Source organism: Neolamprologus multifasciatus, chromosome 10 (assembly GCF_963576455.1).
Source record: "Neolamprologus multifasciatus chromosome 10, fNeoMul1.2, whole genome shotgun sequence".
Lineage (NCBI taxonomy): Eukaryota > Metazoa > Chordata > Actinopteri > Cichliformes > Cichlidae > Neolamprologus > Neolamprologus multifasciatus.
In genome coordinates this window covers 24,892,273-24,917,813 of record NC_140448.1, presented here as the reverse complement: position 1 = coordinate 24,917,813, position 25,541 = coordinate 24,892,273, and the positions used below count along the sequence as shown (strand labels likewise).

At 39.5% G+C, this 25,541-nt stretch overlaps 2 protein-coding genes across 3 annotated transcripts; both read left to right on the top strand.

The window, feature by feature from the left end:
• The first annotated feature begins 6,795 nt into the window (after positions 1–6,795).
• Positions 6,796–16,094, top strand: psmg1 (proteasome (prosome, macropain) assembly chaperone 1). The gene is made up of 7 exons (XM_085174914.1): positions 6,796–7,019; positions 8,438–8,541; positions 9,355–9,500; positions 10,993–11,055; positions 12,159–12,357; positions 14,141–14,271; positions 15,608–16,094. Exons 1-7 carry the CDS (start codon positions 6,901–6,903, stop codon positions 15,683–15,685), a joined length of 840 nt encoding a protein of 279 aa, XP_085031040.1. The 5' UTR covers positions 6,796–6,900; the 3' UTR covers positions 15,686–16,094.
• Positions 16,095–16,605: 511 nt separating this feature from the next.
• Positions 16,606–25,185, top strand: ccdc15 (coiled-coil domain containing 15). Of its 2 annotated transcripts, XM_085174909.1 has the most exons (11): positions 16,608–16,821; positions 17,021–17,156; positions 17,873–18,022; positions 18,423–18,518; positions 19,517–19,633; positions 19,724–19,825; positions 22,976–23,083; positions 23,165–23,268; positions 23,573–23,770; positions 24,423–24,571; positions 24,651–25,185. In XM_085174909.1, the coding sequence occupies exons 2-11, from the start codon at positions 17,043–17,045 to the stop codon at positions 24,698–24,700; spliced, it is 1,188 nt and encodes a 395-aa protein (XP_085031035.1). In that variant the 5' UTR covers positions 16,608–16,821; positions 17,021–17,042; the 3' UTR covers positions 24,701–25,185. The 2 variants fall into 2 exon arrangements, with proteins under 2 accessions (XP_085031034.1, XP_085031035.1); XM_085174908.1 differs by having other exon boundaries at positions 16,606–17,156.
• Positions 25,186–25,541: the final 356 nt, after the last annotated feature.

Genomic DNA, 25,541 nt, shown 5'->3' with positions numbered 1-25,541 from the left:
GCAACAGTGCGCAGATAGGGCTCCAAACCCCCCACGGCAGCTATAAAGACTCCAAGTTCTGTGTTGCATTTTCTTCCTTAATAAAATTGTCCTTATGTGCATTTCAGTGGTGAATACAGCAGACCACAGCCCTGTTAACTGACCCAGGAGGCTGCAGTGTTCATTATACTTCACAATAATTAAATAATCCCTGGAATAATTTCTCTGATGACATCAGGAGGGCTCCCCTTTAGAGTGAAACTTAAAACTTACCTTTTGGCCTCAGCTTTTGATTAGCTGATTATTCTCTGATTAGTTTGGCCCATGTCGCGTTTAGCCTCACCGCTGTGGCTCTCACTCACATGTTTGAATTATTGCAAGTATTCATAATTATACTGATGTGCTTTACAAAAGGTTATTACTTTATTTTGAGCTGATACCAACATTACAGACTCGCCTGCTGGTTCCTTTCTATATTGGTTTTTAAAAAACAGTGAGAATCACTCGTTAATCAGTCATTAACTAATCAGGTATGAGTCTGATCTGTGCCTGTGTTTAGTATTTGTACAGTCTTTAGAGGATCTGTGATGCTCTTCTCTATATTGTTATGTTTTTAGCCGAAACTAGAAGAAAGGCAGGTACTGAGACAGAATAACAACAAACACACTTTTAGGGTTTTTATTACAAGACCAGAATGCACAATATTGAAGGGGGTTGGTGAAGAGTGGGCAGGCTGCTGAGGTCCTTCACAGGTGAATAATTTTTCCAGAGTGAGTGTTTGATTATGAGCCCGAGGGGAAGCAGGCACTAAAGGTGATGTAGGGTGAATGAAGGGGAAACAGTTAAATACGTGAATACATAACAGAGTCTATAGCAGTTCTAAAAGACGGAACGATCTGGAAATATGTGCTAGTAATGAGTTGGTGGGAAATGGGTGCACTAGCATGAGATTTGTCAGGAACAGGTGACACTACTCCAGCCAGACTTTCAGTCCATCTAAACTTTTAATCCATCAATGAGCAGCTAAAAAGAAGGATTCACAGAATTATTGGACTCCATCCATCCATCCATCCATCCATCCATCCATCCATCCATCCATCCATTCTCTTCTGCTTCTCCAGTTCAGGGCTACAGGGGGCTGGAGCCTATCCCAGCTCCTACATGGTGAGAGGTAGAGTACATCATGGACAGGCTGCCAACCCATCGCAGGGCCAATAAGACACATAAACAAATGTTCACATTCAAGCAGTTTAAAATCTCCACTTAACCTAACTCCATACATGTCTTTGGACTGTGGAAGGAAGCAGGAATACTGGTAGAGAATCCACGCAAACATGGGAAGAACATGCAAATTCAGCAGAGAAAGAGTCCATCCTTGTCTTAATACTAATAAACATTAAACATGCCCACCGGTGTTAATATCTACCACAGTAATGCTGTATTTGTATCATTAGCTCAGCTCAAATCCAATATGTAAAACCAGAGGGTCACTAATGTTATACAACTCATCCCAAGGGGACCATGAGTATCTGGAGCACATTAATCATAATCCATCCAATAACTAGGATATCTCTGTCACCACACTCACAAAGACGACACTAGATGTAACACAAACCATCTTCACTGTGTTAGATGTGTTAGTGTTATATCAGAGCAATGAGCAGTTATCTACAGGGTGGGCCATTTATATGGATACACCGTAATAACATGGGAATGGTTGGTGATATTAAAGTCCTGTTTGTGGCACATTAGTATATGTGAGGGGGCAAACTCCTCAAGATGGGTGGTGACCATGGTGGCCATTTAGAAGTCAGACATCTTGGATACAACTTTTGTTTTTTCAATAGGAAGAGGGCCATGTGACACATCAGACTTATTGGTAATGTCACAAGAAAAACAATGGTGTGCTTGGTTTCAACGTAACTTTATTCTTTCATGAGTTATTTACAAGTTTCTGACCACTTATAAAATGTGTTCAATGTGCTGCCCATCGTGTTGGATTGTCAATGCAACCCTCTTCACCCACTCTTCACACACTGATACCAACACCGCAGGAGAAATGCCAGCACAGGCATCCAGTATCCGTAGTTTCAGGTGCTGCACATCTCATATCTTCACACCATAGACAATTGCCTTCAGATGATAAAAGTCTGAGGGGGTCAGATCGGGAGACCTTGGGGGCCATTCAACTGGCCCACGATGACCAATCCACTTTCCAGGAAACTGTTCATCTAGGTATGCTCGGACCTGGCACCCATAATGTGGCGGTGCACCATCTTGCTGGAAAAACTCAGGGAACGTGCCAGCTTCAGTGCATAAAGAGGGAAACACATCATCATGTAGCAATTTCAAATATCCAGTGGCCTTGAGGTTTCCATTGATGAAGAATGGGCCCACTATCGTTGTACCCCATATACCACACCAAACCATTGCTTTTGTTGTTCCAACAGTCTTGGAGGGATCCATCCAATGTGGGTTAGTGTCAGACCAATAGCGGTGGTTTTGTTTGTTAACTTCACCATTCACATAAAAGTTTGCCTCATCACTGAACAAAATCTTTTGCATGAACTGAGGGTCCTGTTCCAATGTTTGTTTTGCCCCTTTTGCAAATTCTGTGTGCCGATCTGGGTCATCCTTGTTGAGATGCTGCAGTAGCTGAAGTTTGTAAGGGTGCCATTTGTGAGTAGCTAATATCCGCCGAAGGGATGTTCGACTAATGCCACTCTCCAGTGACATGCGATGAGTGCTACGCTGTGGGCTCTTGCTGAATGAAGCTAGGACAGCCACTGATGTTTCTTCATTAGTGACAGTTTTCTTGCGTCCACATTTTGCAAAATCCAACACTGAACCAGTTTCACGAAACTTAGCAAGCAGTTTGCTAACTGTAGCATGGGAGATGGGTGGTCTCGTAGGCTGTCTTGCATTGAAATCTGCTGCAATGACCCGGTTATTGTGTTCACCGGATATCAACACAATTTCGATCTGCTCCTCACGTGTTAACCTCTTCGACATGTCAATGGCTGTGAACAAAGAGAAACTTGTAAATAACTCATGAAAGAATACAGTCACGTTGAAACCAAGCACACCATTGTTTTTCTTGTGACATTACCAATAAGTTTGATGTGTCACATGGCCCTCTTCCTATTGAAAAAACAAAAGTTGTATCCAAGATGTCCGACTTCTAAATGGCCATCATGGTCACCACCCATCTTGAGGAGTTTGCCCCCTCACATATACTAATGTGCCACAAACAGGACTTTAATATCACCAACCATTCCCATTTTATTATGGTCTATAAATGGCCCACCCTGTATATTTAACCCATATTTTCTTTGAAAAAATGAATTGCTGTCCATGAAGCCCAACAAAGATTAGGCATTTATTCGATATTTTTGTGCCTGTCCTAAAACTCAAGTTAATTATTATCTGATATAGAGCTACTTAACTTAAGAACATTTTCATTAACAATTCAGCTCACTGATAACTGTGATGGTTGAGTTCCTTTTATCCTTGCACTGGTCCCTAGTTTTGCTATACCTCTATGTAGAAAAGAGCCTCAGATTCTCTTGACAAATATCGATTCCCCACTTGTCTGTCACTCTTCATTTGTCCTTAAGGGTGACAGTCAATTAGACGAGAGCATTTCCAGGACTTGATTTCACTCAGCTAGCTCTGCAAGGCCTCAAGGAGCAGCTGTTCAGTGAGGTGAGAGGCTTGTGGCTGAGTTTCCAGACCAAAATGGAATTGTGTCCCTATTTTCATCCTGATGCACTAAAAGTGCAGCTTGCCTGAAATTGAAATGAGAGTCTTGCAGTTCTGGGTATCCGCACCTGCCTGGTATGCACCTCAATCATTCAGCAGGTTTGACAGTGAGAGCCAAGTTTAAAGAGAGGGAAATGCAATAAACCTAAATATGTAAACATTGCATCTTACAAATATGGAAACCTGGAAAACAACACAATAAAAAAAATCTGTACATGAGTCAAAATCTCTCTCTCTTGTGTAAGCAAAATAAATTTTTTGACTCAATAAAAAATAACAAGTGCTTTCAAATTGCTGTATTTATGAATAGCTCCATTGTCTTGTCTGCTTCTGTTTGAACTACGCTCTCTTTTGCACATAATTAATGCTCTTAAATGTGTGAAAGGTAACCTTGTCTCGTATGCCTCTGTGTGAAAAGCACCCTCTTCTGTGTATAATTAATACTGTCAAATTGTTCTCAGTGTGAGCAGTGCGCTTTTCTCCCTTCCCCCTCTTTACCTTTGTGTTAACAGCATAGTCATTCCTTTTGTGTGTCAGCTCTGTTTATTTCATGTTTTCCAAGTAGAGATTGTTTTGGTTGATTTGGAATTCATTCCTCTTATATAATGAGATTTTCTTTAAAAGCCTAATTCATGCAGCTTAATCAGCAGGCAAGATGGGTATGTTGAGATAAATCTTTTAAGGGGAGGCGAGCACGCCCCTGCCAACCACCGCAAGAGGAATGTGGTGCTCTTGATCAAAGTGTAGGACAAACAGACAAACCCTCGTCCCCGCTGGACGGGGTCCTTGTCTGTCCCCTCTGACTGTCTGTCCTATTTTTAATGGACAGTAAAGTTGTGACATGCCCTGTTTGTCCCATTGTTGACATTCCTCTATTCTCTTAAACCCTGGAGGCTTTGTGTTTGTTAAGCTGTAGAGCATCCCCCCTCCTCTTCCTCCCTCTCTCCCCTCTCTCTACTATCAATTACATTAACAGCAGCCCGAAGCTTTCCCCTAGCATGTTGCTCCATTTTGTGACAGGAAGCCTCACTGCTGTTAGTTTATGGCCTCCTGCTACATTATTGCACTACACTGGTAATAGAGCATACTCTCTATTCTAGTCCAGACTTTGTCCTCTAATCCGAGCCCTCTTTCCAACGCCAGACGTTTTCTGGTGACAATGAAGTATTTTTATGGCTGTGCTGATATCATCACATTTCTGTTTGTCCCTCATCTCCCAGGGCACCGCTTACGGGAATATGAATTATACAATACAATAGATGGGGTGGATGCTCTGCAGTCAACTTGAGGCCAATTTGCCCTAACATGACTTGGCTTGTGTTTCCAGCTAGCTATACAGCTGAAGGTAATTTGAAAGCTTCTGAAATTTTGTATTCCTGCTTTCTTCCTCTCGTGTTAATTATGCATTACCAGTAAGACGCTGGTGGAGCCATGTGGCATGTCAAGTTTACCTCTGATCGGTACCAAGGCCAGAAATAGTACATCAAGCATCCCGACTCTAATTGCTTGTCGTATTCAAGCCATTATGCATTGTAAAACCACACACCATGTAAATTCAATGGAGAGCCACAGCCTTAAATCATTCATTGATTTGAGTGAACTGCAATGGCAGAAAAACGCTGGGAAGTCATGCCGCCTCGGGCTTTGAGCTTCCCCCAAGGATTGTGTGGAGTGATGGTTTTGCACTTCTCCATGTGCACGCACAGCATGTTTGAGCCACTCAATTTAAGGTATTTCTGCACATGAGATGGTAATATTACGCTTCACTTGCTTCAAGCTTGATCTTAAAGCTGACCCCTTGCTCATTTGAACATTGAAATACCTTTTCTTGTTTTAATCATTCGTCCTGTTCATTCACAACCCAGAAACGATAAAAAGATTAACAGGAATCCTCCTGTAAGCAACAAAAAAAAAAACCAAAGAAAGAAAGAAAAAAGAAAAAAAAATCTCTGAACAGCCTCATTTTTTGTCTTAAATAAATTACTCATAAATTCCCAAAATTGAAACTCATATATGGACATTGAGATTTAAGTTCTTTCTCTTTTTAAAAAAAAAAAAAATATATAGAGAAAAGTTCAATAAACACTCCAGTTAAAAAAAAATCTGGCAATTATTTCATGGTTCAGACTTACACCGTTAAAAGACACTCTGGAGAAAAATGAAAAACTATCATTTAAGATAATTGAATGCAAAAATCGTTTTCATCTATTTATTTAGCTCTAACACACTGACATAGTTTATCTCAAGGAGTTAAGACATTCAACTATTTAGATAACTTTATGAGAGTCAAACTCCATACTTCACTGGCCACAAACAGCAGACTTGATCTTAAATGTATTATTATTATTATTATTATTATTATTATTATTATTATTATTATTATTATTATTATTTATAAAGAATTGTTAAAAGTAAGATCCTCTTAATGAAGGATCTGTTTACAAAACACATGATTAGCAGTTCCATATTTTTACACTCACAAGCCACTTCCTTGGCTACACCTTTCTAGCACTGGTTCAGACTTCCTTTGACCTTCCGAACTGCCAAGCAACTGGAAACATTCCTCAGAGATTTTGGTCCTGACTTGATAGCATCACGGGATTGCTGCAGATTTGTCAGCTCCTTGAGCACCCATGATTTGATTCTCCCATTCCACCACATCCCAAAGATTTCTGTTGGATTGACATCTGGAGACTTTGGAGGGGATTTGAGAACAGTGAACTCACTGTTTTGTCGAAGAAATCAGTTCAATCAGTTCAGTTCATATGGTGTGCCTTTATAAATGCTCTTATGCATACCTTGGTCAGATCGAGTGGTTATTTCACGAAACTGCTACTTTTAAATATCCAAGTATTTTCATTATTGTGAAATATTGCTATTCCCACAGGAGGAGCTAAACAGGAATTTACTGATATAATTTGTATTAAAGATTATTTCTTTGCAATTTTGGCCAATGCTGTTCGCTGTCCACTGGACTTCATGTTTGGTCATCTGGGGTTTGTAGGCTCAACTCATTTATTCTGAAATTTCAGTGTTTAAAATTAGGCTTTTATTCTGAAGAGATCCTGCTGCCGGCGGAAGTCGTGGCATGCACGTCATGGCTACCTGTCTGAAAAATCTGTAGCTAAACTTTCACTTTGTTCTGAAAGCACAACGATTATGGCGACGTTTTTCGGGGAAGTGCTGTCGGTTTACTCTCGGGCTGTGGAGGAAGACGACGATGAGCTTGATGAAAACGAGGAAGATGAGCAAATCCGCAGAGAGCTGGAGGAAAAAAGGTAAATAACTAGCTGTAGCATCGGGGAGTGAACGCAGAAAGAGCATGCAGAGGGGAATCGGGTTTAGTTAATCTAGCTAGTTAGCTCGCTGAAATTCAGAGATTATTGCCAGTGAAATACTAAGACGTACAAAGGTATGCAGACCATATCATCCCAGTTTAAGCATTTTCTTACTCGGTCAGCTGGATGGATATCTGCCGCTGAAGCTAACTGAGCTAACATGACACATGAGTTTTCAGTTCACCCATTCAAACAGCATTTACACACTTAATGCAGGAACCAGTTTTTAACACTTTCATCAAGTGTACAAAAAGATATAGCAACATTGTCATTGCTATTATGCCCTTAAATACGGAAATGGTTAGTAATAATAATATTAATGATAATACAGAAACTTAGTAGTCAAACAAAACGTTAGGGTAGTGTCAGGAAGGGCATCCTCAAGAGTGAGATTTCCATAAAAATCAGTCGAAGCCCGGTTTATCAGTGCTGCTGATTGAAGACAGAGGAAGAGAAGATGTGTGTTTGGAAGCTGCCAGAGAGAAGGAAAGGTAGGAGGTGAGGGTAAGGACTTTAAATGCAAAGGATTTTAAATGTGAAGCTTTCAGGGTGACGGAAAGAGGAAGACAACAGAGAAAAATAATGGATGCAATGAAGGAGGAGATACAGAGGAAGATGTTAGGTTGGAAGGGTGAGATGGAGGCATTATCCATTACAAAATCATTAAAGTATTTGTATGTGTAGTTTTTCCAGAAATCGTTCTAGAGAATAGCACATTTTAGGAATGATTTCATGATTCTTTTATGTAAGAGAAATAAAAAATTAAATCAAGTTTTTCAAAGGCAAACCAACACATTGTGTGATGACAGGCAAAAAGTAGACACATAGATTTTTATTTTGTTTTTTGTCTTTCTTTTCATTCATTATATAGACAAAAGTTCATGTTACACCTCCAGGAGCTGCTCATCTATGGAAACCTGTAAGCGCACAGCTTTTGTGCTGATGTTAATGCCAGGGGAAGTTTGGAGCTCTGCTTTCAATGAGCAAGCAAGAGCGTAGGCGTCGTTTACGCTCTGTATGCCTCAGCACTCAGCAATCCTGCCCTGTACATGATTTCTGAATGCTTCCCAATTCCCATAATATCACTTAAAGTTGTTCATGGAATATGGGAGGGAAGAAATGTCACAAACTGTTGCAACAGTGGCGTCCTATTACAGCAATACACTTGATTTTAGTGATCTTCGTAGAACGACGTGTGGAAGGCTGTCTAAACTTTAATCTGAGTTTAAATATTTTGTTCACTAAGCCCAGAACCCAGGATTAGCAGATCTCATTAGGAGGAGCAGTTTTATAAATGTATAAAAATGTTGATTGGGGGGAAAATCTTTAAACTCTTTCTTCTCCATAAAACCAAACAGAGAGGTTCATCTGCACTGGAGCCCTGAAGTCTCTGAGTCGCTGAAGTCTGGAAACAAGTTGCAGTGTTCAGACTTCGTCCTTGCTGTGGGACAAAATGCTTCCAGTAAGTTGCTGCTGTCTCTGTCCTGTCTGCTGACTCACCTGTGATTGGTTTAACTGGATGCCCAATGTTATTACACATTAAATGAATATTTAATATCCCCGTCGGGACACTGGAACATGGTGGACCAAAATGTCAGCTCAGAGGCAGTAACAGAATATTTCCAAGAACCTTTTGTACTTTTAAAAATGATGACATGGGGAGTGAGTAGGATATGGTGCTAAAACACTGCAGGAAATATAATGCAGACAGTCGGGGATTTGTCTTTTGATCATCACTTAATCTGCATCTTATTTTCTCAATTATTCAATGAGTCTTGAACCTTTGAATGTGTAGTTTTTTAATTTTTTTTAACTAACTGTTTTCACTGAGTTGGTGTCTGTTTTATTTCTTTGAAGTGAGGTTTTGATCCACAGCTGTAGGTGGCAGTAGGCCAGGCCCCTCGGCAACACTAACACCGTATACTACTGTGGACTGGGATAGCAGCAACATGCATTTTGGTGATCTGAAAAAATTCAGTTGACATCAGATCTTTTTCAATTCAGTTTTATTTATATAGCACCAAATGACAACAATAGTTGCCTTAAGGCACTTTATATTGTAATCCCAGTTAAATAATCTTATTAGTTTTTCAAGCCTACCTTCAATATCTTAAGTCTGGACTTTTATTTTTGCTCATAATCTTTCCTTTTGCTATTGTTCCCTTCTGTAAGGGTTACCAGTAGTGCTCTTGTTATTTCATGTTTCCTATTTGGAATTAAACACTTGAGTAACTTGTGAGCTTTCTTTGAAAACTGAGAGACTCTGTCTGCACAGGTTTTCTGTCAGTGCACATCCTGTCCACGCCAAACTGGGATACAATCGGACGTGCGTCGGCGTGGAACGAGAGGAGCCGAGCTGTAACGGGGCAAAGCTGCGAGGAATCAGCGTGTGTTTTCTACAGACACAAGAACAACCCAACAGTGAGTGACGCACCGAGCGGGGCAGCACTTCAAAATATATCTGAAAGCTCCTGACGGTCGAGAACTCGATGATCATTCAGTTTAATGGGTTTGCTCCTGAACTTCTGTTTAATATTTTTCAAGTGCTGTTTGAGATGTTCGCTCATTTATATCAAGGGCACTTTATAATGGTTGTGGCCTGTTCGCTGTCGAGCTGCAAACAGATGAGATATCATAAAAGAAAAATCTGAATAAATTACGTGCAGTGCAAGAGTAAAGAATGAAATGCTGGTTCTGTTACAAAACTTGGAAGAGAGGCCATTACACAGAGGATTAATGAACCCTGGTAATCTAGTGTCTGTTGTCAGAGTTATAACCGACCGGTTGATTGTGTGCAGAACCGCCTGCCCTCAGCCACACGTGATTCAATCAAGATAAATGTAGTGAACGGTTGCTCCTGTGCTGCCGAGGAAGCTTCAGATTTATCACACGTGTCCTGCTGCCTTCAGGTGGCTGCTGGGATTTAATGTACTGGGGGACCACAGGAGCAGCTGTGGACAGCAGATACCGTGACAGTTGGCCATTAATTTAAAGATCACTGATTTACTAAAAGTCCTGCTAGCACAACCTTCATTTTTAATGCTGATTTAAAGGGCAAGGAGTGTGTTTTAGACAGTAGTTGGTGTGTGTGGTGGAAAATAATGCAGCAAAAGCAGGGATATTAAGTCTAAATAAAGCTCTCAGTTCAGTGTAGGATCAATAAATGTGATTTTTCTTTGAAGAGTCGAGAAGCCTGAAGAAGTTTGTAATGTGTCCACTTTAGGCAAAATACAAGTGTTTCCTGACCTCATGTTCCTGATTGAAATCTCTGACAATTAACTGACTAAATAGTAAAGTAATGCTCTAATGTAACCAACAAAATCAGTAGAGTGTTGAATCAAACTAATTTAGCTACGTATTTAGTGGAGGTGGTGGCTACAGCCTGTCCCCTGTCCTAGAGTGAGAGGCGGGTTACACCCCGGAAAAGGTCACACCCACATTCACACCCAGTTTAGCCACTTTAGAACCACCTAAAATCATCTTTGTCTTTCCGTGGGGCCCCAAATTTACCGGTCCCATGTCTTTCAGTGTCAAGTACATTCTTCTTTAATGTTTTGGGTGGCAAACACCTTGTAGGTGGGTTTGCAGTAGTATTAAAAAACAAAAAACAAAACGAGAGACACTATATTCAAGACAAAAAATGGCCACACAAACTTCTGGATTATTTGAATATTTAAGAATCCATACTTGTGGGTCCTCTGGGTGTTTAGTTTGACTTTAATTCAACAACTTTAACTAATTATTGCAGAGCTTAAAATGTTGATTTACTCTTCTCCGATTTAAACTAATTTAATCAGTTAGAATATGGGGAAATCCGATTGCATTTGAATGTTAAACGTCTGAAAATGTTTCGTTTTTTAAATTATGAAAGTATACTTGTTGCATAAAAAGTTTTATTTTTCTTTCCTTGAAGGTTTTGATATGCCAGGTGTCGTGCTACGTTGCAGAAGACCAGCTTTTTCAGTGGACAGAAAAGGTATGTTTAATGAACTAAGCGAAGAACTGCAGGGAGATTGTGTTATGTTGTTATTCTAGACTTTTTTTATGATGTGAAATGTGAGCCAGTGGTTGTTGGCGACCCATTCTGAGGACTTGAGCTGAGCATTTTTGACACTGAATGCTCATAAGCTAAGCCCGATTTAAAGAAAGCCCTGCTTCATGCAAGAAACTACCGGCTGAGCCTATAAATTCAGATTAGAGAGGTCAAATAAAACTTCTGGGTTGGGGTTAGGGCCATGATTTTACAACAAGTTGTCCCTTGAAGTTTAATGTGTTTAAACTTCAAACTTCCATCATTTATATACAGTTTGTTTTTTCTTTGTGCAGAGCCGTTCAGGCCAGCATCTGCTTCTCAGTCTCTAAACCGATTTTTTTTTCTTCTTTTAGTTCAGCACAATTTTATTTATTTATTTATTTTTTGTTTCACTTGTGAAGCACAACAGCATCATAAAGCATACGGTTTGCTATAATATACATTTACCAGTATCTCATCCAGGCATGATCAAGAAGCTCAGATTTTTAGACCAAACAGGAGAACTGGGTTAAAGTGTGATCTTGTGATGGTTGTTGGTGCCACACAGGCTGGTTATAGAGATCAGAAACTGCTGATCTCCTGGGATTTGTTATAGTGCAAAAGCAGGGTAGCATCTCACACACTAAACCTTCAAATTGGCTACAGCAGCAGGAGACCAAAGCAAATTTCACTCCATTCGGCAGAGAACAATAAACTAGGCTGTACTAGACACCGGCACACCAAAACAGAAGCAAATTGGACAAATATCAACCGGTCTCACGAGTCTCCAGTCCTGCTGGCAGAATTTGGTGTAAACAACATTGATCTATCCTGCTTCGTGCCAAATGTTCAGGCTGGTGGTAGTGTGGAACATTTTCTTGGTACATATTAGGTCCCTTATGTGTTCAGTAATAAATCAACCACTGAGTGTACAGTAATTATTTATTTACTGGCTTGTTTTTAACCACACACTGAGATTACAGTGAGACATGGAGGTGGTTTTTCAGCGTGACCAGCATGGTTAAAGTGTTGTTTGCCTGACTGTGTGTTTCTTTTGTCTCCTGTAGGTGTTTGACTGTCTGCAGCACAGAGAGCTGAATGTGACGATGCTGTCAGACACCTCTGTGGCTGATTATAAGACGGCAGACTATCTGGGCGGCAGCTCCGCTCCCTTCCTGCGCTCTCTCCACACCAGTGCTTTTGGTGATCAGCCTGTCTGCCAGTCACTGGAGCAACCCAACATAGTTACTGGACTTGCAGCTGCAGGTATTACTGTTGCACGACTGTGTGACTCGGATGTCTCAGACTTAAACTGTTCGTACTTCTTTTTCTCTCTTATTTTGCAAATGCACAAGGAAAACCTACAGACGCTGCATAAAAAAATGCAACTCTGCTTCCCCAGTCGTGGTATTGCTGTGCAAATTTAGCAGAAAAAAACCCTTTGATGTTTGATTGAATGGCAGCTTTATTCTGTGTTGTGATGTGATGTGTTAGGGAAGCATTTTCCTTTAACCCAGATTTTCTGCCTTCTAGGCAACCTTTCCTAAGCTATTTTGGTGTCATGTGCACCTCTTGTTTCCTTTCCATGTTTGAAATCAACACCTGCCAAGCACCAGATTCTCCTACTGAACAACATATACATGAATAAATCTCTGATAGGCCAAAATCAGCCAGAAATATAAGCCAGGTGATTTACTGGTCAGGCTCTAGTTCTGCAGACCGTATTCCCATTCTTTATAAATGAATGAAAAAACCCTCTACAGAGTTTCTATAGAGTCTTATGTGTTAACTCAGGAGTTTTATGACGAGGACAATTACTGTGAAAAGAAGTAATTTTCTCACAGACCTACAACAAGTCATGTTTCTGGTATAAATTAGGCCTTAACAAAGAAATTGCCTCAAACGTTTTTCATGACCACCAGAGGGCGACACCTGTGCTTGCACAAACACCCCAGTACTGTAGAAGTCTGTAAAAGCAGCGTTCGGCCCCAACCTCTGTTTGCTTATGAGTTTAAGGGCTTGGTCATGTGATTTGAGTCATGCTGACTAAAACATGAAGCCCATTTTGTGAATTTTGTTCTGTTTAAATTTCAAAATGATTTATCTGGCGTATGCTCATGCTAATGTTTTGTTATTGACGCGTCACTGGCTCGTGAGCATATGGTTTCAATCACATCCACACCTTGCCCACTGCAAAAGGTTTCAAGACACCAAAGCTCAGTTTGACGTCACAGTAGCTATGTCTATCTTTTGTGCTGTGATTTGGATGATGTTCTTAAACTGAACCAAATACTTTGGTTTTTACCTTAAAGTATCTGGGCTCTGTGGTGTAGTGGTGCCAAAAAATCCCTGGATGGAGACACAAGTCCAGCCTAAAGAGGTCATAAATTAATGTACTCGAAGTGCCGGTCAAAGACCAGATTAATGGGATTATTGCATCAGGCAAGCCGCCTCTATCCACTGTGGTGACCCCTTGGGAAATAAGCGAGCTGCTAAAAATATCTTACTGTTCATTGTGAACTGAGATCAGTGTTTTAACTTGAAAATGTTTTCACTTTCTGTGTATGTCATTTCCAATTTGGTCTTGAATTCCATTTAAAGTGGCTTTAAGAAGGTGCTTTATAAAGACACATATTTAACACCTAGTTCTGCTGCACAGCACCAGTCTTTCTCTTCAGTAATGGGACAAAGTGAAATAGGCTGTAAAAGTGCTGTAAATAAAGCTTTAGCTGGGTTTGTTTCCCAGCTTTTCTTGTTGAAGTGTCCTTGAGTAAGATACTGAACCCCAGTTTACTCCTGATGTGTGTCTGTGTGTGTTTGAGAAGTCGCTTTGGACAACAGTTTCTGCCAACTGAATGAAATGTGGTGCCATTAGGCTCCTCTCCACTCACTGAGAACACAAAGTCCTGCATCCTGATTTTTGGTGCGAGTGCTCTTAAAGACGCAGGTTCCAAACAAACAGATGTATCATCAGGAGATCACTGGACGGTCACGCACACCGCATATCAATAACCTTTGTGTCTTCTTCTTCTTTGTGCTGTTTCATCAGTACTGAACCACTGCCAGGTCCACCGCATCGCCGCTGTTGTTTACCAGTGTTACAGTGATGTCATTGGCCCTGACTCTGTCACCATGGAGACCTACAAGCCTGTGTTAACCAAACTTGGCAGATCTATACAGGTGAGCTGTTTTTCCTTTTTATATCTGAAGAGGCTTTTAAAAAGGTCACAAAGGAAGGATGGACACGAATGTCCTACATCTGCTGAGCCGCTCTCTTGGCTGAATCCCAGTCGATGACGCCACTGCAGGTTTTAATGCTGATGGAAATAGAGCTGTGAAGTTTGAGGAGCAAACTTTCAAAAGTTTATTTCAATTTTAAGGTCTGCCTATCAAACCATAGCCACAGTCAGAGTTCCCACAGGTCATTTAAAAGTCACAGATAGTGAGTGAAACTGAAAGAAAGTGTCTCCTGAAAAGGTGTGTGATTAAGAGAAGTCATAAACACTTTCATTTTCTAAATAGGTTGCTCAGCATTTGTTATTTTGTTGTCAACCTCTATTTATTTTAAGATTCACCTACATTTTATTTATGGAGCAACACAATAAGGGTCATCTCAATGCATGTTATATGGTATGGTAATCGTGGAGAGAATCTGGGACTCTCCACCATTTGACCCTTAGAACTGAAGAAGCTTCTCGGATGAGAGGTGAAACGTTTTCAAGCACCCTAAACAAGTCCAGACGCTTTTCTTAAGCTCCTTAGACTGTCTGGTTAGACCTTTGAGATTTCTTGTAGACACAGTCCACAATCTAAACTCATGTGAAACTTCTGTAGGTTTACTTTATTACGAGGATCATTAACGGCTTAATCTTGTCAGTAATCACATTTTTGTTCATCAGGCCGGCATGGTGTATAGCTCTAATCCATACAACACCCATGAGCCTTGACGGCTTGTTGCAGTGCAGAAGAGGCAGAATCAGAATGGAAGCCAAATGAAAGCGCTTCACTGTTGAATTTATCTGAACTATAGTTCCCAAATGAAACCAAACCCAGAAGCAGGGATTCCAGCAGCAGCTTGTGTTATAATTTTTCTCTTTCAACCTTTAAGATTTTTGATTTGATAAAACTTGCCCTCGGAGACACCGATTAAAATCTCCCAAGAAAGTTTTAGGTTTGCTTTCCGATGCAGCTGCTCTTCCCTTGCTGATGAATTATCCAAGAGTGATTCATGCTCCAGCTCTGACTCAGGCAACATTGTCTCTGGTTACTTCACAAGTCAGGTGTCTAAGATCAGAGAAGATGAGTTTTTTTTCAGCAAATTTGTCAGTGCCTACAGTAACGATGGAAATGCGCTTTATTTATACCTGAGATCTCTTTTATATACTTTGAAACCCTTGCAAGTTTTTAGAGAACATCAGTCATCAAATCCATGAGGGTTTATAAAAACAAAAAGCTGTATTTAAATGAAACGAAACTGTTTCTCATTTTAATTTCCTGCGTTTCTCTTTCTCCTCAGCTCGATCCGTCTCCAAGCACAGATGCCCTCCGCAAGTTTGTCAGGACCACCGACCTTCAGAGCAATCTTTATATCTGAGTCCGTGCTGCACACTCTGTAATTCTATTTTTCTGTCGTAAAATGCTGTCATTTTTTAAAATAAAGACATTTTAAGGAAAAAAAATTAGATCTTTTAAGTTTAATTATTTACTTCAGTCTGTCCATAAATAATAGGTCCTAAAAGTTTCCAAAGAAATGCAGATGCATACCAAGAAATCTGTTGCAGCTTTATGGAGAACATATATAAACTTTTAACTTGCATGTAACTATTTTCTTAAGAATTACAGGCTAAATCGTTGCACAAGGTGATACAGACAGTTCACGTAAAAACATTTCCATCGGGGATAAAAACAGCTGAGGTTACTTGAAACTACAGATTTGTAAACTGCTCAAAAGTTTCCTCCGTTTTCCTCCCTCTCTGATTCCTGAATAAAGTCAATTTTGTAAATATTTTTATTGTTTTTTTTTTTTTCTAGAGAGTCAGATAAGTATTTTTTTGAATGCATATAAAATTTGGTGCAAATATTCTTGGATGAAATCTGTCAACCTTTGGTTCCTTCTGAGTTTTTGTGCCTCCAAAACTAATAACGCTCCCAGATTAGTGAGCCTTGAAAAAGCATGTTTGATAGACGTGTCCTCTGAGCTATAATCTCTTGAATTAATCTCTTACATGAAGTTATTAAGTACTATACATATCCTTTTGGGCGAGCATGTGTCCTTATTCCCACTGATCTCCTGTCAGCTGTGCATGCTATGGCAACAGCAAAAATAAGCCCAACAGTAGCTGAGAAGGGCCTATATTTCCATTTTATGGCAAGCACAGTTTCATTTTGGTGCAGAAAAAAGACAAAACTGAAAGCAACATGTCACAAAGGCTACCAAAATGCTTCACTATAAAGTCTTCTTACACATTTTCAAGTTATATGTATGCATGTAATCATTGTTTATAAAATTATTACTATAATTTATGATATGGACAGATTGATGGAGTCGTTCAAGAGCATCTCGAGTCGTTTCATTTCCCAGTGTGTGGGAATGACAGCCCTGCCAGTGTTTCCTCCTGGCCAGATGGGGGCAGCAATGCGCCGGTGAACCCCAAAACGCTCAAAGAAGTTGAAGTCAGCGAAACTCAAACAAACCAGTTGGTCTAGATTGTGCACAGGTCCTCGTAACAGGTGCTTTAAATGTTTGTTTGTTTTTTGCCATTTAAACAGTGGAATTCGTGCATAATAGAGTCGATGTATGTGCTGTGTCTGTCTGTAGTAAGCCCGCGTAAAAATATTACTATCTGCGGGTTAGCACTGCTTGAAACGTTAGCCTGGTTACCAGGCTACCAATGAATGCTAACCGGGTTATAGCTCCTAAAAACGGCAGGAACAAAGCTCCAGTCGGGCGGATGAAGGAACACCGAGCCTTCAGAGCCAGCAGAGTGCTGGCTGAGAGGAACCAGGCGGTGGTGGCGGTGGGAGCCTGGGTGGAGGGCGGACAAGACTTCGTGGAGCATCCGGCTGTAAGTTTGGATGTGGAGAAGCTAACTGCTGACAGTTACTGTTTGTTGACATAAGCTCTCCTTCCCGTCTCCTTTCCATTTAATTGTACTTCATACTAAAGAACTATCGATATATAAGCAAATATTCACACCGGAGGAGTTTAATCCATTGTAGTTTAGACATTTATTATAACTGTTATTAATATTGAATAGATCCAGTGTGTCAACACACATTGGTTGATCTTAATCTAAAATCACTCTTCACTTTAACATTATGTTTCTAAGAAATTTCACATTTCACTGTCATAAATCACCCTGATGCTCATCTCCACCTGCTCCACCCTGCTTGCACGCTCTTTTTTTTTTTTTTACCTCTCATGTGCACTGTCTGCTGGTGTGAGTCGTCATCCACCTTCGCTATTACACCTGTCTCCTTCTCATTAACACACATTCTGTCTCTTCTACTGACTATGAATGAATGGGTGCACTTGTGATTTGGTAAGAAAAACCTGGAAAATTTCTATTTGAATTCCAACTCAACTGTGCAAGATCATAGACTTATCAATATTGAGACACAGAAGGATTTTACATTAATTAAAGGATAGAAGGACATTTAACTGGCAAGTAGACTTGCACTAGATGCAAATTTTATATAAGGTTAGCTGGTGCAAGTCTTAGTTGCCCTTGGTTTTCTTCACTACAGTTTTCCAAACTAGTTTTCCTGTGTCTTGGTTTAGGCTCTTGCTTTGCTGACTGATGAGCTACAGGCAGAGAAGAGGAGGGAGAACGAAGAGAGCCTTCAGCGTTTTCAGGATGAAGTGCGCCACCGTGTGGCACAGAAAGCACATTTGTTCAAGAAGAGACAGCAGCTGCAGACAGATCCAGTGGTAAAAAAAAAACTTGACTCAAATGAAGTGTTAATTATATTCCTTTCACCCCAGATTCCCACCTGAAATTAACACTTCAGCTAACAGGATTTATAGCTAACATTATTGAGTTATTTTGACTATCATTTAGAAAAGGTAAAACAAATTGTAATGTACTATCATTGTCATTGTTAAATTTATCAAATATGTTCCAGGTGTTTTATTACATTTAATATCTAATTAAATGGCATGTTGATGATAACATAAAACCCTTAGAAGAAGCAGCTCCTCATATCTGAGAAAACTTTGTGAAACCACATTTTAAACACACGCATAGCTGAGCCCTCTGATTGCCTTTCCTGCTGCTGATGTTGTTGTCTGCTTGTCCTGTATTGTTGCATATGGTGTATTTTTTGTCCAGGTGACACCTGACACGCGAGTAATCTGGACCCATCGTGAAGGTGAGACAGTGAGAACTGCTGCACAGCAAAGGGTGATGGAGAGGAGACCTCAGGAGGTGAGATATTAGTAAATAATTACAGGTACAATGTGTGCACCCTCCAGAGAACTAAACTTTAGTGAGATGTGATTTTTAGATGTGTTTTCAGCTTAGTTGCTTTTTAGGGTAGGATGGTAGTGATGTTAAAAAGGGCGAAATAGTTCAGTTCAGTTACTTCAAGTAGGTGAAGCTGAGGCCTAGCAGACACTGATTGGCCACGGCTGCCTATTTAGGACCTCCTGTCAGTCACAGGACGACACCCTAACTTTAAGGCTTAACAAAATCCAAGCGGATGAATTATAAAATGGTCACCCACCATACAGGTGTCATTAAAGGGGGAAAGTATCCATAGAGACCAAAACTGTAAATGTGCTCATATAACATGTGAGTCTATTGAGACTGACAATCTTTCGCATCAAGCCTCAAATGGCCTTTAGAAGAAGTGCAGTTTGTGGCTTCATTTGTAGGCCCCAGAGTTTGCTTTCCGGAGTCTTTCCTGATTATAAGAAGCTCTTAAACCTGTATATTTCTTTTGTCTTTAATGACATGTTGATCATGATAATAACATGTGTGTGTGGGTAAGGTGTGGCTGAGAAATTTAATGTAATGTAGATATTTACAAAGAGTGTCTGCATTGTTTATTGTCCACCAGGGGTGCATCGAGTTTTCATTCCACTTGTAAACTGATAGTCATCTTCTTTATAGGATTCATTAACCAGCCTTGACATGCTTTCTTAAAAATTTTTTAAATATGTTTTAAAAGTATTATCATTGAATTTAAAAGAAATTTATATGAAGTTTGCAGTATCTGCCTCAAACGTCAATCTATTTGTTGAGACCTTGTTATCTGTATATGTTCTTTTTCTTTATTTTTTATTGTGTCTGATTGTTTATATTTTGCAGTGTGTAAAGTGTGCTGTTCTTGGATTGCAGAATGATTCCACTGTTCTTTGTGTGACTTCACGCAATGTGACACTGATTAATCTGGATTTGTATTTATTTCCACACTTTTCCAGTCTGCTGAAGGCATGAGGCAGGTCAGACTCAGACTGGCTGCCTGTCAGGTGATGCAGCAAGAGGAAACAACGTCAGAACTTCCTGGAGGCAGCTGGAACATCTCTCAAACGAGACATGTGAGCGCCTGTGTCTCATGCTTGTTCCTCTTTTCAAACCCATAATTCCATATTCGGGTTATAATTAAACATTTCCCCTTCACCTCACAGAAAGCAGAATCTCATGCTCTGGGAGCAGAGGAGGATGCTCTAGGAGAGGAAGATGATGTTGTCTTCACCAGTCGACATGAATGTCCACTTGTTCAACAGAAGGTGACTGAATATTCAAACTGTGTTTATTCCTTTCAGTTTTTAATGGTTTTTCTTAACGTGAAATTCATTATATCCACAAATTTACCGACCAACTCGGCCACCACATAGTTACAGATAAGGTTAAATTATTTGGAACATTCTGAGCAGGTGCATTTGCACTGTAAGATGCTTTTTTAGTCAAAAACCAACATTGAAATTCAGTGAATTTGGAACTTGCTGTACACCTCCATTAAAAATTATCTTCACTTTCATGTCATATAGTATTTAAAAGATGGATGTAAAGCTTCTGGATCTTAAAAGTGAAGCCTGCACGGAAGTACCCTATGGAAAATTACCCTATACTTCCTCCTCAGTCACTCAAAAATGAAGATAAAGCTGGGTATATTTAGGGCAGGGAGATAGACAAGCCACTCAGAAATGGGAAGTTGAATTAATAGGTGGCTACACGGTAGCTACGCCATATTGAAACAGGCTAAAAACAGCAAGATGTAGATAGTAAGTTTGATGATCAGGCAGTTTACGATTGCAGTAAAGGTCAGAACTTGGCTCTTTGCGATGTGATGGTAAACAGAAAATCTGATGCTTTAACTGTTGGTGGATGTCAGGCTGAAAGCTCAGTGCTAGGAAGAGTATTAGGCTTTTCTCCTCTTCTCTATTGCTGCATTTTTAAATGCCTTACACAGTGTTTATTGAGTGTAAATTGTTGCCCTTAATGTTAAAGTCCAATGTGGATTCTTAAGAATTATTTTGCCTACATGGGATGGCTAGAGCATGATGATAAACTTAACTCTTTCAACCCACAAAGATTAGATTTGATTACCTCTGTTGTACCTTTAATGATGAGTTTTGATACTTTGGTGTATGCCGATAAAGACGTGGTTTGACGGCCATTAGAAAAGTTCCTGGGTTGCTGCACTGGCAGAGTCCACCCTCACCAACGTCCAGTTATTCTGTTCCATAAGCAGGTCTGAAAGCACTCAGTTCAGCAAAGAGCTTCACGGGCTAAAGATTTAAGAGTGAGCTTCTGTTTCACTCTTGCCAACTCAAAAACACGTATAGTTCAAAGTTTATGAGCATGATATAACGCCTCAAAGAGCAGAATTATAAGCCTGAAACCAGGTCAGGTTTCATTATTTCAGTACAGGCTGTAATGTTTAATTTTACCACATCAACATCATCATCATCATGATAATGACGTGGATGTGTGTGAGGTTAATGGAAAAAATATATATAAATATAATGTCCAGTTCCCTCTCACATCTTGTGAATCATTATAAGCTCCAAACAAGGACAGTAACATAAAGAAAGGCTTATGTCAGGCTTCCTCTGTCTGTACAGATTTTTGCTTTTGTTTTTGTGTTGGCTTGTTTTCACAGGAAATTGAGTGAGCTGTCAGCTAACCACACAGATGTGAGTTTAGCCTCAGGGTTGTGTGTATCTTAAAAAACAGTGTTTCGAGATTGTGAGTGTGCTGGATGAGTAAACCTGTGTAAAAAAACTAGAGTGTTGTTAAAATTGTCACTTGTTTTAAATGTTTCTCACTTTGCACGCACCTTAACTGTGGCATAACTTTAATCTTTACCAGCTGCAGCCTGTACATATGGAGTTATGCGTATGAATGTTATACATTTTCAAAGTGCACTACACTACCTTGTAATGCTTTTAGTTGCTACTGTTGATCCATCCATTCGCTTCAGCTTATCCTTTTCAGGTTTGCAGGGGGCACTAATGGGATCAATGGGATTAATGGGATGAATTGAAGATAAATATTGGCCAATAGAAAAGGGATAAGATGCCAGCAAAAAGGTAGAAAGTTCTTTATATTTATTAATTTATTTATTTATTAATGGCAGAAATATTTCAGCAATAAGTCATAATCAGGGTAGCCTAATACAGACAACAGTCACAATAAGTCAGGTTAGATTCCTGTAACATTCAGAAATCAGAACTCTAATTATAAAATAAAACCAGCACAACATACAAAAATACAGTTTTTGAAAAATAGTATCAAGACAATATCAATATACACACATAATCTATGATGTTAAAATCACTAGACATAGGAAAAATAAATGTGTAAAAATGTAGGCAGAAAGTTAACACTAAAGTTAACAGATGTTATCTGCAGCTAAATGACAAAAACATATATTCAATATCAAATATCAGTGCACAAAAGGTATCCGCTTATATCATAGCTTCCCAGTTTAGACATGGGGGGATCATCTCCTGGTACAGCAGAAACGCAGAAAGATAAAGAATTATGGCAATGAGCCCTGGCTAGTATTTCTCTCAGGTTTTTAGCACAAATTGATATATTATTGAACAAATAACCTGTGGAAGGGTCACCAGATAAAAAATGCCAATATTTACTGATACTTCTTTGTAACTGTTAAGATAAAGGAGAAAATGTGGTGGCAAACACCACATTTTTGAGCCCCTCCTTGAGATACATTTAAGTGTCAACAAGTTACTGCTCTCTATGTTTTGAGTCAGGTCTCTTAAAGCTGTAACCTCTAATGGTTACAAATATCTCAGGCTTGTTCTTCAAAGGCTCTTTTGTATATTATGCTTGTGTCTTTTTCTTTTTTTATGTTATGATTGGCACAGTTTTGCTTTTTTGGAGGCATTTTTCTTTACAGATGTTATTCATCAAGTAATTATTACTTATTAACTAATATCATTATTACTTAATGCTAAGTTATAGCATTAAGTAATAAGACACTACTTTTTGATTGGTCAAGGAATCTAACCTGGCTTTTAAGGGAAGTATTATCCCATAAATACTGTACAAACTACAGTATCTAATTAATAAAGGGAAATATAACAAAGTAGCCTTGTAGCAGAGAATAGGATAAATCAGAGATTGGATCTGCAGGAAACTCTTATTAAAATGAGTTCTTATAGGATGTGTCAACATTAACCAATAATATAAAGTCAATTTTTTAATATTTGAATATCTATTTATGCTTATAAACTGATATTTTGGAGGAATACATTTTTATTTTATTTATTTTTATTAAAAGAAATGTTTGTTTGAATGTCAACTTTTTGATAATAATGTGCTTTTAACACCTTCATACATACATTACTTTGGCTGAGGGTCAGTAGATCAGTCTTCACTCGTCTTTATTTTATTTGTATGCTTTTCAGGGAAGTGAACGTCCACTGTGGAATCCTGAACAATCACAACCTGATTCGGGATTCACATCCAGCTTCAGAATCTGGCCTCTGACTGACCAAGAAGAACTGAAAAGACAGGTAGGAATCAGAAGCATGCACAAACCTTTGGCTTTACTGGTTTGATGTCAGATGTCACAGACAGCGTGTTTGTCTCTGCAGCGCCAGTCTCAGTTCCTGATGCACCGCCGCTTGGCCATGAACATCGAGAGAGAGCAAGTGAAGGAGAACAAGCAGCACAGGAAGCACCTGAAACAGACAGCAAGGTGAAGAGGGGACAGGCGTAGCATGCTGTATCGCTTCCTCTTGTGGTTTGGGGCGTTCCATTAAAGTGAATCTAAATCCTGAGATCTCTCTATAAAGTGTCAAGCAGCAGATCTCTCTAACATGACACATTTTCACAGTAGAGGAAATAAAAACATTTGTTTTCTTAACTGAACAGTGAGCTTGCTTGGAGCTTGCTTGAATAGATATCCAAAGTAATTTAAAAAAAAAAACCCTCCTTTAAACTTAAATTACATGTTATTGTCAGTGAAAATCTCCTTTCGCGTGTTCCTGTCTTCACTGAAGGATCAAAGCAGAGAAAGAACAGATGCGTCTGGAGGAGGAGAGGAAGCTGGAGAGAGTTCGACAGCTCGCAGAGGCCAGGCAGAAGCTGGAGGAGAGGGAGCTGCTGATTCTGGAGCGACTAAAGCTTGAGGAGGAGGAGGAGAGAGCTGTGGAGCTACAGAGGAGGAAAAGAGAGGAGAAAGGCAAAGTAGCTGCTAGGTAATTAAGCAATAGAGACTCAACTGAATATACCTAATGCAATTAAAACAGGAAAATCCACTGATGTTTAAATGTGGAGGTCTGTTTGCAGTCATTGGAGAGTGCTACTTGATTTTTATTTAAGGCTAGATTTTGAAGGCTTTTGTAGCCTCCAATAGGATAACAGATGTAAACCTGCTGCAAACCTATTTGAGAGACGGGGCATATGTGGGTCTGTAGGGTTCATTTTCATTTTCTGTCACTCATCTGGAGTCACATAACATTTCTCCCCATCAGTGTTTTCTGCCTCTTCCTGGCTAGAGTCTGGTCCATTTCCAGGTCCAGTGAGATGTGGTGTATAATCAATCAAGACATTTTTGTATATTGACAAGTGATCAGTAGGGGAAGGGGAGAATGTGAAGTCATCTTTATGGGGCGAAGAGTTAAAATTTTACTTTCTAATTGTTTTTGTGTTGTTAGAAATAAAATGAGCTTGACTTTAGCTGCGACTTCATTAATAAATATATAATAAAATTGATCAAATTTTAAGTCCCAGTTACACAAATGGGAAAAGTGATACCCCCTGTTTGTAAGTATGACCCTCACAAACCACTGTTTAAAAAAATGTATGCATGACTTTGTGAAGCTGAAGCTCTCCTTATTATTTCTGCAGGTTCATTGAAGCTCTGAGAGCTCAAATGAAGGAGCGAATGTCTCAGGCGAAACTGGAGCTCCCTCCTCTCTGCTGCTGTGCGTCCTCGTTCTGGGACTCCCACCCCGACACCTGCGCTAACAACTGTGTTTTCTACAATAATCCCAAAGGTGAGGAATTCACACTCAACCATCTGGTTGCTTACTGAGCTTCAATCCAACTACATGAAAACATTTTTTTGTTCTGCAGTGTATGCCCAGGCCCTACATTCAGCGTTGGCGAGTTTGGATTTGCAGTAAAAGGAAGCTGATGTCTGCCTGAAGGTCCGCTCTCAAACTTTGGAAAATCTTGTGTACGTTTTCTAGCCTACGTTCAGATCAGTGCTCTTGCTCAGCACTGAGGAGTCCAGGACATGTTGAGCCTCCACAATAGAAGAGATTTATATGTTTCAGTTTATTGTTGTCTTCCAGAAGTAAAATCATACGTTTCACGTAGGGAGGGAGAATCCAGAATGATGCTTTTACTCTGAAATATCTCAATGTTTTAAAGATGATTTGGTGCACAGATTGTTTTCTAAAAGAGCAATAACAAACATGATGTTTCTCTTTGCCTTTGATACTGTCTTTGCCTGTAGCATTATTATCGGATCATCTTCACTTTCCCCAGATCTTTGATTTTAATACTTGGAAAACTGATCATGTTGTCAATGAACAGTCAGATTCCTATATTTATTCTGCTGGTTGTGAAGAATGACATGGAGTATAAAATTTCCTTTTGAACTCTTTGGCTTTGTTTAATTATTGCTTATTAAAGCTGACAGAAATTTGCTTTGATTTATTTATTGGTAATGAAGGGATTTGTGCAGTGTCTTACTCTGTGTATGTAGTTTTAACGGCGGTAGTTAATGTGCTGAGTAAGCAACTAAACTTGAAAATGTCCCTGTGAGGATTTGCTGTTTGTTGTGTGGGTCAAGAGTCATGTTGACCTGTTTTAGGACTCCATTTAACAAATAACACCTCTGTTATGTTTTTTTAAATAAATGTCACTTTCTGTGGTAAATACAAATTGTGAAATGGTGTGGTCTTATAAACATCTGCTTTTAAAAATCATGTTCCTTTTAATGATTTTGTGACCGATGTA